This window comes from Lactuca sativa, chromosome 4, assembly GCF_002870075.4.
Source record: "Lactuca sativa cultivar Salinas chromosome 4, Lsat_Salinas_v11, whole genome shotgun sequence".
Lineage (NCBI taxonomy): Eukaryota > Viridiplantae > Streptophyta > Magnoliopsida > Asterales > Asteraceae > Lactuca > Lactuca sativa.
This window is the reverse complement of record NC_056626.2, coordinates 354955526-354972265: the sequence shown is the minus strand read 5'-3', so window position 1 is coordinate 354972265 and position 16740 is coordinate 354955526. Positions and strand designations below refer to the sequence as shown.

Sequence of the window (16740 nt, the reverse complement as noted above, 5' to 3'; positions counted from 1 at the left end):
AATTAAAATCTTGATATTTTGAAAACCACATCACCAATTTTGAATTTTAGCATCTTTTTTCTACACCAAGTATCAAGTTCACTTGTCACTTTCCCATTGTTATGGTCTGTCTAGTCTATGGTCAAGTGGTTGTAAAGTCTTCCCTGGATGCTGATTTTTACCGGAAAACACGTCCAAGGCTTGGCTTTCCAAGTCTACTACGTACTGAAGCAGAAAATAAAGATGCCCCTGGTATGATTTATAAAAACCAGTAATAATCTTGTTAACCTAAGCTATCCGAAACATCATGTTCACCTTCACTTTCCAACTCTTTTCTTTCCTCCTCCTTTCTACCACTGCCACCGCTCAACCATACAAAGCCACCGAAATCCTCCTCCTAAACTGCGGTTCTTCCTCCAGTGCCATAACTTCCGGGAGAAGATGGGATGGTGATGAAAATTCTAAATTCGTACCCTCCAACATCGGCACCACCTCCTTTTCATCCCAACCTTCGGTCCAACATCCTTCAGTCGATCAAATCCCTTACGCCACTGCTCGAATCTTTAACAGTTTTTCATTCACCTACATGTTTCCTGTCTCCCAAGGCCCTAAATTTCTCCGCCTCTATTTCTATCCTGCCACCTACTACGGCCTGAAAGCGGACGAATCTTTCTTCTCAGTATCATCCAATGGTTATTCTCTCTTGACCAACTTCAGTGCTTCTCTAACATCTTCCTTTCTCTCCAAACCAAGTTTTGTGAAAGAATACATCATCTACGTAAAAGATACCCAAATCCTAAACGTTACTTTTACACCCTCACCCAACTCGTTTGCCTTCATCAATGGTATTGAAATTGTTTCTATGCCGGAAAAGTTGTACTTCAAGAATAAAAAGATAAGGTTCGTGGGAACATATTTAGGCCCTGTTATTGATGACTACACGGGTCTTGAAAATATGTATCGGCTAAACGTGGGCGGGGCACAAATTTCAGGCAACGATGATACCGGTATGTATCGATCATGGGATCCTGATGGGTCTTACTTATTTCATTCTTTAATGATGGGACTTACGCCTGTTAGTCAAATTCCGATAACGTACACAACGGACACACCTAATTATACCGCGCCTAAGCTAATTTATCAAACCCAAAGGAGTATGGGCAATCACTCTGACCAATATATTCGGACTTGGAGACTTCCTGTTGATTCTGGGTTTTGGTACATGCTCAGGCTCCATTTTTGCAACCTTATACCAAAATACACTATTAAAGGACAAATGATTTTCAAGCTCTTCATTAATAATCGAACTGCTGAGGATGAAGTTGATGTGTTCTTCTGGACTCCAGGAACCGGGTATCCTGTATTCAAGGATTATGTTGTGTTTATGAACGGCATAGATGGCTACGGAAGCAAGCGAGATTTGTGGCTCTCAATGCTTCCCAATGACCAATCTCAAGAATATCGTGATGCCTATTTGAATGGTTTGGAAATCTTCAAGTTGAACATGACTGGTAATCTTTCTAGCCCCAACCCGATATCTAGTTTTACAACACCACCAGAAAAGCCGACATCTCCCATTAAACTGAAAAAGAAGACAGCTCCATATGTCGTGATAATTGGAGGTGTTGGAGGAGGAATAGTCTGGTTTTCTGTTCTTGTACTTATAGTTTTATGGTGGCGAAGTGGAGCCGTAGACAAGTCATGGTGGGGCGCAACTTCCACTGAGTCAAACTCTACAAATTTGCCATCGGATCGCTGCCGTTGTTTTACACTTAAAGAAGTCAAACTTGCTACGGATGAATTTAACGAAAACTGTGTCATAGGCAACGGAGGGTTTGGCAAGGTATACAAAGGGTATATTGACAACGCAAAAACCATCGTAGCAATCAAACGACTCAACCAATCATCCAGCCAAGGTGTTCATGAGTTCCGAACAGAAATCGCAATGTTATCGAAGCTACGTTATCTCCATCTGGTAACCCTAATCGGATACTGTGATGACAATGGAGAGATGGTTCTCGTGTATGAGTACATGACTCATGGTACTTTACGTGAACATCTTTACAACACAAACAATCCTCCTTTATCATGGAAAACACGTCTCCATATTTGCATTGGTGCAGCCAAAGGGTTGCATTATCTTCACACAAGTGGAAAGCGGATGATAATTCACAGGGATGTTAAGTCTACAAACATTTTACTGGATGAAAAATGGGTGGCTAAGGTGTCTGATTTCGGTTTGTCGAAGCTTGGGTCGAAAGACCCTTCTCAAACACATGTTAGCACGTTGGTGAAAGGTAGTATTGGGTATATAGATCCTGAATATTGCAAAACGAAACATCTGACTGATAAGTCTGATGTGTACTCTTTTGGGGTGGTTTTGTTTGAAGTGTTGTGTGCAAGACCTGTTATCCTTCAACACCTGAGTGGCGACCAAGTGAGTTTGGCGAGTTGGGGTAAGTCTTGTTATAGAAGGGGATCGCTGAATGAAATAATTGATCCGAAGCTAAATGGTGAAATTGCACACCGAAGCTTAATGAAGTTCGGAGAGGTGGCAAATGGTTGCTTGCATGAGGAAGGGAGTGAACGACCCACTATGGAGGATGTTGTTTGGGGTCTAGAATTTGCACTGAAGCTACAAGAGGCTGCTGATGAGGCCATGCCAGAAAATTAAGAACTTCACGCCTTCTGATGCAAAGAGAGTCGACTAAAATTAATGGTTTCCATAAATTTAGACACGTCCTGTTTTTCTCATATGAAGTAGAATGTTTATAACTATCTGGTCAATTCAATATAATTAAATTTATACACATCCTTTTGACTCGTGAAATCAAGTAAGGGATTAAAGACATTGACTTTGTCAACTTCATCCTAAAGCTTTAAAACTTTGTTTCTCTCGTTGAACCATGCAGAAAGGCGCACGAACGCCAATAATATGGTAAGCTCTGGTAGAAGGTCAAGCATGTCATACTATTTTTCCAAAGCTATGTAGTCCTAAAAGATGATCCCAATATCTGATTAAAGAAAAAAATTACAATCAATGAAGAGATGCAATGAGTATAACTTAGTTTAGATTTTGAAAAGAAGCTAGGGTTAGATCGGAGTATTTTAGATTATGTGATTTGTCTTCAAAGTTATTTCAGTGCAATTATTTTCTTTGTAAATAAATTAATGTTAGATATTAGAAATTAAGATAAATTCACTAATAGGTGGTAACCCATTTTTTTGAGATTCAAATGCTTGATGACAATCATTAACACCTATCATGATTTTTAACTATATTCTTTAAGCCGAACGAGCATATAGAGATGTCAACAGGACCGTAGTGTCCCACTCCCCCACACATTGTTTCCCATATTTCCCTTGCTTAAAACTAACCTCGAGTCCCTAATTTCCCAGCCCCTGACCCTATCCGTATTTCCAAAAATATAAAAAACGCCCGAAACAAAGTTCGTATACAAAACTTATGACAATTATAAGAAAACAAAACAGTAAAACACTAATTTTCGTTAACTGCTAAAACTGAATCGATCTGTTATGGCACTTGCACTAGAGGTGTTGATCGGTTAATTTTTTCGGATTTCGGATAATTCGGGTTTTTCATGTTAAAAAAAATACTCGTTACCCGACCCAAATTAAATTCGGGTAACTCGGGTATCGGGTCGGGTTTGGGTAATTCGGGTATTACCCGAAATATATAATTTTTTTTAATTTCACCTGAAAATAAATTTAATGAAATAACTACCTCGTGCTTTATTAGTCTTGTTTATATAAACAAACAAGACATAAACGAAGTTACTCAAGTTTTGAACATTGAGATTTTTTAGTCAATAATACCTGAGATATCAAGTAATTTTTTAACAACTTAGGGGTCGTTTGATAGTTGCTGACCGAGTTAGAGCTGATTGGGTTAGAAACTGACTGGATTAGAAATGCTGACTGAGTCCACATCTGACGGAGTTTATGTTGTTTGATTATTTCTTTGACTGATTGTGCTGAATGATGAAACTGACCATATTACCCCTATCTTATCTATATTGCTTGATACAATTATTATAAAAATACAAACTATCACATAAAATCTAAATTAAACATACATCATTTAAAATCCAAATACAAAGTGTCATACAAAATCCAAATACAAATTGTCATACAAAATCAAAAAGTACGTAATATATTGCATACAAATTTAACGGTAGCCATTTGAAAGTAACTGATTAGAAATTTGGTCACGCAAAGTAGCTATATAGCCAACAGCTTTTGAACCCCATTATATGCCTTGTATGTTTTGGCCCTCACTTCCTCCACCTTCTGTATTAAGAGTAACCATAGTGTTATGTTCAAAGTTTGTAAATAAGTCATCTTAAATATTGTATTTCCTTATAAAATTATGGACCGCAACACAAGAAATGACTATGTCTCTTTGCACTGGAAAAGGATAAGGAGCCATTTGTTTTAAAATTGGAAATCTCGCCTTCAGTACACCATATGCACGTTCAATGATATTTCTAAGTTGTGCATGAGCATGATTGAACTTTTCTTCCTTAGTTAAAGCTATGTTTCTTCGAAAATCGGCTAACCAATACCTAGTATTGTGGTAGGGAGCCATAAATCCACGAGTGTTAGTGTATGCAGCATCATAAAAGTAATATTTATTTGTAGATGATTGAAAAAACTTATTATATAAATAATATAAATAATAAAGCTTATAGAAAAACTACAAACCTGGTGGAGGAAATGGAAATCCTGTCAAACAGTTTGATACAAAGATCAGGGCAAGGTAGGGGTGCATTTCTCAGCTTTTCTACATACTTGTTCAACTTTTTGAAAATTTAATAAATATTATCAAACTAGTAAAAAAAATAATCAAATTTATATATATATATATATATATATATATATATATATATATATATATATATATATATATATATATATATATATATATATACGTTGGCCTCCGCTTCCCATTCTTCATCAGTCATGTTGAAAGAGTTCGTTAAAGGATTATAAAGATTTCCAGTTTTATTTTTTAGTTTCAACCACATTAAATACTTTGCTTTTAAGTAGTCGTATCGGTTTTTCATTTGTTTTCTTTCAACAACAAAATTATTCTCATTTTTCAATCTCTCCGCGACTGCAATCCACGAGCTTCCTTTTAGGCCACCCCCCTCCCGGCCATTAGTGGTTAATTCATGTATACATTGTAACACCATGAAAATTTACAACCAATTTTAACTTTTCAAAAACAACCCATATTCATTAAGTTATTACAAAAGGTTTTCAATTCATTTATTATCAGAGTATCCCAGAAACATCAACATAAAACTGAGGAGCGGTACGATCACGCATTCACCTTGCCACGGTCTCCTGAAGTACCTGAAACAATACACTAAAACTGTAAGCCCGAAAGCTTAGTAAGTTACCCCCAAAATACCAACCACAAAACCATACACATATCATATCATATCATAAACATAACAACCATGCATAACGAGTCTACAGTGTGACTGGTCTGCCTGCGCCAGGCCTTCAGTCCACCCGGTCCACTCTCTCTCCAAGTCTATAGTATGACTGGTCCGCCCGCACCGGGCCTTCAGTCCACCTGGTCCACTCTCTAAGTCTACAGTATGACTGGTCCGCTCGCACCGGGCCTTCAGCCTGTCTGGTCCACTCTTCGAGCCTCGGCACGTCTGGTCTGCCCTCTTAGGGCTTTCAGCCTATTCGGACCGCTCGCCGGTCCTTCGGTCTAACCGGTCCGCCCTGGGTATGTTGGCTTACAGCATAAAGTAGGACCCGCCTTAACCCAACCCCAGTCCAACAACCATGTGTACATAAACATATAATCATATAGCAATTCATAACTAATCAATTGATCTAGCAGATCACATAACATAACAACATCCTAACCAGGATACCGACCTAACCGGTCACTAACCTAGCATCATCTTATATACCAGGATACCGACCTTAACCAGGTCTCTAACATATACCATCCTAACTACTCAGATGCATACATAGCAAAGCAATAACATAACAAACAACTACCCGGATTCCCATCCAATAAAGGGTCGGCCTTGGTGCCTTAGACCCTGTTGATATAGTAAGGATAACTCACCTGCAACTGCCGACTTGAAGAAATAAGAGCACGCTCCTCCGACCACCAGCACGAACTCCACCACTGCTCATTACCAATTAACAAAGACCAATAAACACCAAATAATTACCAAAATACCCTTAGAAGTCAAACTGGTCAACCCTTAGTCCAAGTCAAAGTCAACATTCCTGGTTGACCCTACTCGCCGAGTCAACCCGTTGACTCGTCGAGTTCCTATGCACAGAAACTCCTATGCCACGAATCAACTCACCGAGTCGCCTCAAGACTCGTCGAGTCTAACAAGCTCTGAGTCCCTTCCTGCTCAACTCACCGATTCACAGCTCAACCAGAAAAGGTTAGGACTTCACAACCAGACTCGCCGAGTCCAAGGCAATCTTCAACAGACTCGCCGAGTTGTGCTTCCAACTCGCCGAGTCCACATGTGACATCTTCATTCAGACGATCACATGCCATTCCATTGCTTCCAATACATAGATATGGGCTCCTAGGGCCAGATTCACACGTAAAGTTTCCAACTTTACGTGCATGCAAGGCTCAACAAGCTCTAATCAAGCTAAAATGAAGGTTTAAGGCAAGGACACTATCAATCAAGCCCCAAAGCTATCACTTCCCAAATTCATGAGTCAAGACCAGTCTAGATCTGCAGTAGCAACCACAGATTTGAGCCCAATACTCGAAAAGAGACTCATATATGAAAATTTAGCCCTAAAACTTCATCCATGAACAATCTAAGCACAACAAGGTCAAGGCAACAGCTTTTTACCTTCAATTTGATGCTAACAAGCAAGGAAATCAGATCCACTTCGCTCCTCTATGATCCCATAACTCTTACTTTAGGTATCCTTCTTCTCCAAGCTCCAAAACACACTTAGATCCTTCTCACTCTCAAATTAGGGTTTGAAATCGATGGGGAAAGCTTCTAGACGTCAAAGGGAGTGCTAAAGAGGCTGGGGTGGGTTATAATGTGCTTTATATAGGGCACAACCCCCGGATTAGGGTTTTCTCCCTTCAACACCAACTCGCCGAGTTGGTCACTTAACACGTGACCAGAACTACGACTTGACTCACCGAGTCTACCCATCGACTCTCCGAGTCGACCTTCCTTATTTACACTAAGAACCCTGAATTTGTACTTCTGAACTCAGGGTGTTACAATTCTCCCCCACTTAAATTAGGCTTCATCCTCGAAGTCTACAGCAACACATTTCTAGATAATACTCCCACATCACAGCTCGTGGTCTCAATCGACTTAGGTTCCTTCAAATACTGTTAACAAATCTCAATAAAGTCCAAATCTTCCCTCACAGAGTTACGACAACTGATTCAAGCCGGCCACCGACTTCTTTATCTGATAACAACCCTTATTAACCAATGATCACCCGATGATACTTTCATCACTCCAAATCACAACAAGCACTTGACTCTTACAAAGCTAGATATCACCCTGAACCACCGGGTCCTGACCCGGTACCAAGCTGCTACCCCTTTCCTCGATTGGCATATCCTTTATCGAATTCACTTATGGGACTTATCCCGCTTTCCTTTCCGAATCCAACCCGTTTCTTTTTGAGCTGACAGGATGGCCCATCCTTCAGCTCCTGAGCAACTCCCATGAGCTCTCCCCTGCAATCACATATGCATGCTGACCCTACTCTAACATCCTCGGGCTGGAAAAACGCCGACACACTGACGATACCTCCAGACATCCCCAGGATGAATTACCGCTTCATACATAACCTCCTGATCACAACCATACTGAAAATCCAAGGCTCCATCCTTACATCCCTTCCGAACTCCTCCGATTCTACAACGCCGAAAATTCTTCCGCAACCTCAACAGACACCCAATCCGGATGTGCTTCCATACTACTGGCACAATCACAGTGCTCAACAACCATAATTGAAATACTCTCAATCATCCATTTTCACTACTGCTTTCACCTCCGTGAACCAACACTCCCTCCCGGAGTTACGTGTCTTTCCTTTTCCTTATCCAAGGAAGTCTACTTGAACATCTCGTTACTTCAACAAGTTCCACGGTGCTCACACCCTACTCTACACTATTCCCTCGTAGAGTAACCGCTATTCCATGCATCACACACACTCTGAATCTGCTCGCAAGGACTCTCGGGTCCATGCACTGCCTTCCACTAACATGATCAATACCCGGGGCCAGACCTACTATTTGCTAATGCATCGCAACATACTCAATCCATCTCCTCATATAGATCTATCAACACATACAGAGTCTTCAGCATGACTGGACCGCCTTACCAGGCCTTCAGCCAATCTGGACCACTCTCAGAACCTTCAGCATGTCTGGACCGCCCTCCAGGGCCTTCAGCCTGTCTGGACCGTTCTCCGAGCCTTCGACCTGACTGGTACACCCACCGACCTTTAGTCTCCCCGGACCGCTTAGACTATCATACATCATCCGAACTATCCTTCCTGGGAATCTCTCCCGTACATACTGTTCTAGCCCTCTAGGGGTTCTGAACTCTAACTCCATTTCATCTACTCAAATCCCGGCCTAATCCTAGGCGTCACAACAACCAATCACCTTTTCCGAAAACCTTGGTCTGTATCCCGCCCCATTTTTATGTAACTTACTCATACCAGCCCACACTCTTGGCTGACTGAAACACTGTTGAATCCCAAACAGCTAATCAACCTCTAATGCTTGTCGATCCTCTCGAGAATTTTCCAATTCTCCCCACTTAGCGCACTGACTACCAACCACCGGTGACTCAACCGGCATAAATCAATCATCCCTGCTCAACATACTCCTCTTATCCATGAACTGATTTCCTCTGAAACAAGCAACCTCCACAAAATCACTTTCTGACATCGCACATCACGAACTCTATGGGAGTTCGACTCTCCACTGAACACTCCTCAAATCACAATTGCTATACCCGACAACAAGACTATACAACCAAATTATGACCATCAATCCCTTGGATGCTAACCGCCAACAACTCCTAGTTACTAACGCTCCCAACCAAACCATGAAACACGCAGAACAACGAATAAAATACAACACTACATAGATACCCAGATAACCAAACAACAACGAAACGAAAACATACCCGCAACTGCATCCGGCTCTGCCCTGACCTCCTCTGCTGTGAGCTGAAAAGCGCGCCCCTGAGCCCTCGGAGGCTTCGCTCCACCCTGACCCCCGCCAGTAATCCTCACAGTAGACAGTGTTAGAACCTGCACCGCTCTGGAAACCAGTTGTGGACAGTTGGCCCTCAAGTGACCAACCTGATGGCAATGATAACAAATCCTCAAATCCTGAACCGGGGCTGACTGACGGCAATCCTTCGCATAATGCCCCTCTTTCCCACACTTGCGGCACGCACCACCAGACCTACAAACTCCGGTATGACCCTTCCCGCACTTCTCTCAAGTGCGGCTGCTCTGACTTCCCAAACTGGAATCAACGGTCTTGGACCGTTTCGGAACCGGCTGCGACTGCACCGGGGCCTGCCTCTGCTCTCGCAACTGCAACTCAATCTCCAACTCACGCCGCCGAGCGGCCTCCTGCAACTCCAGTAAGGTCTCGCACCTCTGCGTAGACACAAAATGCCTGATATACCTCTTGAGCATACTCAGATATCGGGACATCTGGGCCTGCTCCAAAGCAAACTCATGGCAAAACATCGCCCTCTTAGTGAACATCCTAGTGATCTCCGTCACCGACTCTGAATCCTGCTTCAGCTCCAAGAACTCTTGAGCCAACCTCTCTCTTTTAACCCTCGAAACATATCGAGTACTGAACATCTCCTAAAACTAATCCCATGTAACTGCAACCCACTGTGCATCAGAATACGATCCCGTAGTCAACCTCCACCAATCTTTTACCCCGAGCCTTAAAAGGTTCAGAGCACACCTCACCCTCTGATCCGCAGGGCATGAACACGTGAAGAAACAACCCTCTACGTCTGACAACCACCTCATAGCAATGATCGGATCCTAAACTCCATCAAAAGTAGGGGGCTTCGTATTATCGAAGTCGCGATACTGAAAACCCCGACCGGCTCCTCCACCTGTCGCTGCTACAGCCGCTGCAGCTGCCGCGGCAGCCCTCTCTACAAGAGCCGCATAACGCTCATCAAAGTACTCAACCATGGCGGTCTTGATCGACCCAAACATCTCCGGCATCTCCGGCCTGAACATAGCAGCGATCTCATCATGTAGGATCTCACGGATCCTGACATCCAACTCATCCGTACTCATCTGACCGATGACCTCGGGTGGCACCGATCCACCCTGACCGCCCTCTCCTGATCCTGATCCTGACCCGGATCCACCCCCGGCATGCCTTGTAACCACCATACTGAAAATACACCGCAAGAAAATCAGATGCTTCCCCAGCAACCCGGGAACCAACTCCCGACCCGACCCTAGGGGTTGTGACTTCCTTGATATGCGTATGGGTCCTGTGCTTTCAGTAATACGGGCTCATACTACCTTCCACACCTACCTATATTTATATCAAGTATCACCACAACACCCTAGCGATAAACATATACATGGCAACACTCAATCCTCGCCTCTAGAAGAACTGCTAACTACCTCACATAACAGGGAACCCTAATGTAGCAGGCATCATATAATCAGGCAATTCTATCATGCAATTCCTGAAGATCCCTAACCTAGTACTAGCATGCTGTTCTAACATATCACATAATCAAATAACTTGTATGGTATTTTGGGGTCTATTTACTGGCTCTGGCTGATCGTACTTCCGCATCCTCCTCTACTTTTTTTTTTGAAAACCATTTCAATCTCACTTTAAAAACTATCCTTGATTTGAGACTGGATTCACATGAATGTTCCTCCAATTCACTCAAACCAAGGCTCTGATACCAACTTGTAACACCGTGAAAATTTACAACCAATTTTAACTTTTCAAAAACAACTCATATTCATTAAGTTATTACAAAAGGATTTCAGTTCATTTATTATCAGAGTATCCCAGAAACATCAACATAAAACTGAGGAGCGGAATGATCACGCCTTCGCCTTGCCACGGTCTCCTGAAGTACCTGAAACAATACACTGAAACTGTAAGCTCGAAAGCTTAGTGAGTTACCCCCAAAATACCAACCACAAAACCATACACATATCATATCATATCATAAACAGAACTGCCATGCATAACAAGTCTACAGTGTGTCTGGTCCGCTTGCACCAGGCCTTCAGTCCACTCGGTCCACTCTCTCTCCGAGTCTACAGTATGACTGGTCCGCCCGCACCGGGCCTTCAGTCCACCTGGTCCACTCTTTGAGTCTACAGTATGACTGGTTCGCCTGCACCGAGCCTTCAGTCTGTCTGGTCCACTCTCCGAGCCTCGGCACGCCTGGTCCGCCCTCTTGGGGCCTTCAGCCTATCCAGACCGCTCGTCGGGCCTTCGGTCTAACCGGTCCGCTCTGGGTATGTTGGCCTACAGCACAAACCAGGACCCGCCTCAACCCAACTCCAGTCCAACAACCATGTGCACATAAACATATAATCATATAGCAATTCATAACTAATCAACCGATCTAGCAGATCACATAACAGAGCAACATCCTAACCAGGATACCGACCTTACCCGTCACTAACATAGCATCATCCTATATACCAGGATACCGACCTTAACCAGGTCTCTAATACATACCATCCTAACTACCCGGATGCGGACATAGCAAAGCAATAACATAACAAATAACTACCCGGATTCCCATCCAATAAAGGGCCGACCTTGGTGCCTTAGACCCTATCAATATAGTGAGGATAACTCACCTGCAACTGCCGACTTGAAGAAATAAGACCACGCTGCTCCGACCACCAGCACGAACTCCACCACTGATCATTACCAATTAACCAAGACCAATAAACACCAAATAATTACCAAAATACCCTTGGAAGTCAAACTGGTCAACCCTTGGTCCAAGTCAAAGTCCTCAGTGAAAGTCAACCTTCCTGCTTGACCCTACTCACCGAGTCAACCCATTGACTCGTCGAGTTCCTATGCTCAGAAACTACCATGCGACGACTCAACTCGCCGAATCGCCCCAAGACTCGTCAAGTCCAACAAGCTCTGAGTCCCTTCCTGCTCAACTCACCGAGTCATCCCTCGACTCACCGAGTCATAGCTCAACTAGAAAAGGTTAGGACTTCACGACCAGACTCGCGGAGTCCAAGAACAGACTCGCCGAGTCCAAAGCAATCTTCAACAGACTCGCCGAGTTGTGCTTCCAACTTGCCGAGTCCACACGTGACATCTTCATTCAGACGATCACAGGCCATTCCATTGCTTCCAATACATAGATATGGACTCCTAGGGCTAGATTCACACATAAAGTTTCCAACTTTACGTGCATGCAATGCTCAACAAGCTCTAATCAAGCTAAAATGAAGGTTTAAGGCAAGGGCACTCTTAATCAAGCCCCAAAGCTATCACTTCCCAGATTCATGAGTCAAGACCAGTCTAGATCTACAGTAGCAACCACAGATCTGAGCCTAATACTCGAAAAGAGACTCATATATGACAATTTGGCCCTAAAACTTCATCCATGAACAATCTAAGCACAACAAGGTCAAGGCAACAACTTTTTACCTTCAATCTGATGCCAACAAGCAAGGAAATCAGATCCACTTCGCTCCTCTATGATCCCACCAACTCTTACTTTAAGTATCCTTCTTCTTCATGCTCCAAAACACACTTAGATCCTTCTCACTTTCAAATTAGGGTTTGAAATCGATGGGGAAAGCTTCTGGACGTCAAAGGGAGTGCTAAAGAGGTTGGGGTGGGTTATAATGTGCTTTATATAGGGCACAACCCCCGGATTAGGGTTTTCTCCCTTCAGCACGAACTCGTCGAGTCCAGCCGCCGACTCGCTGAGTTGGTCACTTAACACGTGACCAGAACCGCGACTCAACTCGCCGAGTCTACCCATCGACTCGCCGAGTCGACCTTCCTTATTTACACTAAGAACCCTGAACTTGCACTTCTGAACTCGGGGTGTTACATACATGCTTCCAAAAAAGTTTTGTCCACACTCTCAGACTTCCAACTAATTCTAATTCTTTTATTTGTCATGTCTATTATATATATATATATATATATATATATATATATATATATATATATATATATATATATATATATATAAAGATAACTTTACACACATACACAACATAAATCAAACAAAAATATGATTTCATCATTTTTAACTACAATTACAAATAAAACCTGATTTCATAACAAGGTCATAAAACAATTTTCAGATTTAAGGTTTCATATAAGAAATTCAGATTTCAACAATTTTCAGATTTCAGATTTCACACAAACATACTCTTAAAACATAAATCAAGATCATACAACTTCACATTTAAGGTTTCATATAAAAAATTCAGATTTCAACAATTTTCACATTTCAGATTTAACACAAACATATTCTTAGAACATAAATCAAGATCATACAACTTCACATTTAAGGTTTCATATAACAAATTCAGATTCAACAATTTTCAGATTTTAGATTTCACGAAAACATATTCAGCTTTTAACTTTCATACAAAAAATTTCAGATTCTAGGTTTCATAAAAACTAATTTTTATTTCAGTTTTCATTCAAAGGTATTCTGATTTCTAATGTTTAGAACGATTCTGGAAGTCATACTACTTTCAAACCGAAATATACATATTAACTATAATATTACATGATCAAAAAACTGACCATCCAGTATAAAACATAACCTTATAATATGATATTATAACATATAAACGGATTTTATTTGTTTAGAACACTGATTCCATGCATCGGCTTCAAAAAAAAACGTCGACTTTACTTGGTGTTGCTGTTGCTGTTGCAGAAGTCAATAAATCAGAAGGATGAGAATAATCGGAACCTACTGAGAAGACGTGGAAGTAGCCGGAAGTTGCAAGAGTATCGTGATTTGTTCGGTCAGCCTAATTTTTTTTTTTTGACCGAGTCAGCCCCTTGGTCATTTATTGCTGACCGAGTCAGCCACAATGGAGGGCCATCAAACAGTCTGACTACTGACCAGGTCAGCAGTCATCTCTGACCAGACCGGGTAAGTGCAAATCAAATGACCCCTTAATCTAATCTAATAAGATGTTAAAAAAACAAATACTTAAAGATCTTAATTTAAAATTTTAAAATGTTTAAGATAATTATAACCATAAGTTTTGCCATATTCTGAAGTTTCGTCAAAATAATGAATTTGTTAGTTGCAATAAAAACTATAATCTAGAAAATAGTTAAGTTTTAAAGAACATGATGATATATAAATAATTACTTTTAATATTGCTAGTGTCATATTATCATAATAAAATAGATTCATGTTTTACAATAATGATAGTTAGTTTAAGCGTGATCAAATACATGCTACAGAGTACAAGCTCTACGAAAAAAAAAAAAATAATTCGGGTAATTCGGGTATACCCGAAACCCAACAAGCATACCCTTTACCCGACCTGAAAAAAAAAATCGGGTTACCCAATTATCCGAAAAAATTTACCCGATACCCAATTTACCTGGCCCGATTTACCCGATACCCGAAAAAATCGGACCGGTAATTCGGGTATCGGGTATTTTCGACAGCGCTAGGTGTGGGTGGGGTGAGTGTCTGCTTATGGGTGTGTGTATGTGTTTGTGGATGTAGGGGTGGGTGTGGTTGTGTGTTTGTAGGTGTGTATGTTTGTTTGTATGTGTTTGTGGTTGTATGTGTAGGGGGTGGGGGTTGGGGTAGGTGTGTGTTTGTGGGGGTGTGTGGGTGTATTTGTGTGTGTGTGTGTGTGTGTTTATGGGGTGTCCTTAGGAGTGGGTGGGTGTGGGTAGGTAGGGGTGTAGTGAATTGGGATAGGTAGAGGTGGGAGTGAGTGTGTGTTTATATTTTAGAAAAAATTTAGAATTAAAAAATATGAAAAAAAAATAATTATTGTTTTTCCAAAAATTTCCAACTTATTTGTAATTTTAAAAAACAAAAAAAAATTTATGTTCCTTAAAAAATTTAGAAAAACTGACTAAATGTGTTTTCAAAATTTTTATTTTTAACAACTCATTTTTCTACGATTAAAGAAATCTTAATTCTTTATGAAAATAACCTTTACCAGTATTCTATAGGTAAATAATTTGAAACTGGAATTTAAACAATAAGTAGCCCATAGTTTCTCTAATATTCCAACTACAAACACCCCCTCAACTTTTCATTTATTACACAAAGTCTCCTCCCTTAATCGCATATAAAAGACACTCCGCCGCTTTCACTTCCCCTTGCCCACCGTAGTCAACATCTATCCTCTCGTAATCATGATCGGTCAACCAGAGGTCACCGTCAAACCCAGCCGGAGCGACGAGATCATCGACCCTGATCAGCAGCTTCAAATCTCCGAACAAGTCCGATCTCACTTCGATTCCATTCTCCCCAAACGTCCCTCTAAACCTAATCGCAGTGACCCTGATTACATCTCAACAGTACAACCCTCTGACGAATCAGTTGATACTATTCCAGAGTTCCTCAAGTTCCAAACCCTAAAATCTCAATCTCAAGTATAAATTTGTTGAATTGCTTCGGTTTATGATATTATCTATCTATTCTGATCGTGGAATCGACGATTGCAGGGTATAGTTTCCGATCGTAATGGAACGGTGGAAGATGAGTTCGTGGAAACCGAATACTACAAAGAGTTGGTTTCCATTGACAAAGAACATCACACGGTTTGTCAATAAACGATTTCATGTAATGAATTATAAAATTCATCCCTAATTTTTGTTTCTAAATTGTGAAATGCAGACTGGGAACGGATTTATAAAGGTGGCGAAGGAGGAAAACGGAGATGATGATTTATACGATCTCCGATTGCAGATCGGAGCTGATGGTAGATACAGAGATCATATTGTCAAATCAAACCCTGCAACAAACGATTGGATTCCTTCAAGTGGTGATTGCTATGATCAAGTACAAATTACAACACCATCTTTGTTGATTGATCATTTGATGATTACATTATATGGGTTTTTGATGAATTAGTTTTTTCTTGCAGGATGAATATCTGTCTTTGAAGCCGAATCGAAGCGAGAACTAGTAGAGATTATGCTTTGATTAATTATGATCAATAAAATGATTTCCTTTTGTTAATGGAATGTAATGGATAAGGTTGAATGTGTATTGTAAATTTGAAAGTGGGACATTTGTACTTTATGTTTTGTTGTTATCTTATCGTATTTGTTTTACTTTATATTATTTTAAATAAGCATGTTTGATTTCCAATCAATGAGAAAAACATGAATTCGATGAAAAAAAAACCATGTGGTGTTCGGAAACATATGTTTGTGTTGTGCTTTTGTATTTAGTTATCGAAAACGACATCTTGATGGCATCGAGTTTAAGTGAGGGGAAATGGAAACCGCATTCAGGAACACCACATCCTAGTTGCGGTTTAGGCAGCATAGGGAAAGAGTGAAGGAAGGGTACCCGTCCTCTTTCTCCTTATCAGATTCGTCGGCTTTATTTTTTGTATTTTTTGTTTTTAGCTTTTAATATATATAAATTTAAAGACAAAATTACAAAAATAGTTTATATAGTTGTTAAAATTACATGGGTTTGATCTAAAAATATTTTATAG

General features: G+C 41.0%; 2 protein-coding genes across 2 annotated transcripts; both read left to right on the top strand.

Annotated features, from left to right (window-relative positions):
* Positions 1-149: 149 nt before the first annotated feature.
* On the top strand, positions 150-3185 carry LOC111896362 (receptor-like protein kinase FERONIA). The gene has a single exon (XM_023892366.3). It carries the CDS (start codon positions 287-289, stop codon positions 2651-2653), a length of 2367 nt encoding a protein of 788 aa, XP_023748134.1. The 5' UTR covers positions 150-286; the 3' UTR covers positions 2654-3185.
* Positions 3186-15377: 12192 nt separating this feature from the next.
* On the top strand, positions 15378-16353 carry LOC111896377 (uncharacterized). The gene is made up of 4 exons (XM_023892377.3): positions 15378-15664; positions 15737-15832; positions 15909-16073; positions 16159-16353. The coding sequence occupies exons 1-4, from the start codon at positions 15425-15427 to the stop codon at positions 16198-16200; spliced, it is 543 nt and encodes a 180-aa protein (XP_023748145.1). The 5' UTR covers positions 15378-15424; the 3' UTR covers positions 16201-16353.
* The last annotated feature ends 387 nt before the right edge of the window (positions 16354-16740 follow it).

Bases quoted from the DNA above. Each gene is read 5' to 3' on its own strand.
- LOC111896362 (XM_023892366.3), top strand. From the start codon at position 287: ATGTTCACCTTCACTTTCCAACTCTTTTCTTTCCTCCTCCTTTCTACC.
- LOC111896377 (XM_023892377.3), top strand. From the start codon at position 15,425: ATGATCGGTCAACCAGAGGTCACCGTCAAACCCAGCCGGAGCGACGAG. The intron at 15,665-15,736 runs GTATAAATTTGT...CGACGATTGCAG, and splicing joins CCCTAAAATCTCAATCTCAA to GGTATAGTTTCCGATCGTAA. The intron at 15,833-15,908 runs GTTTGTCAATAA...TGTGAAATGCAG, and splicing joins TTGACAAAGAACATCACACG to ACTGGGAACGGATTTATAAA.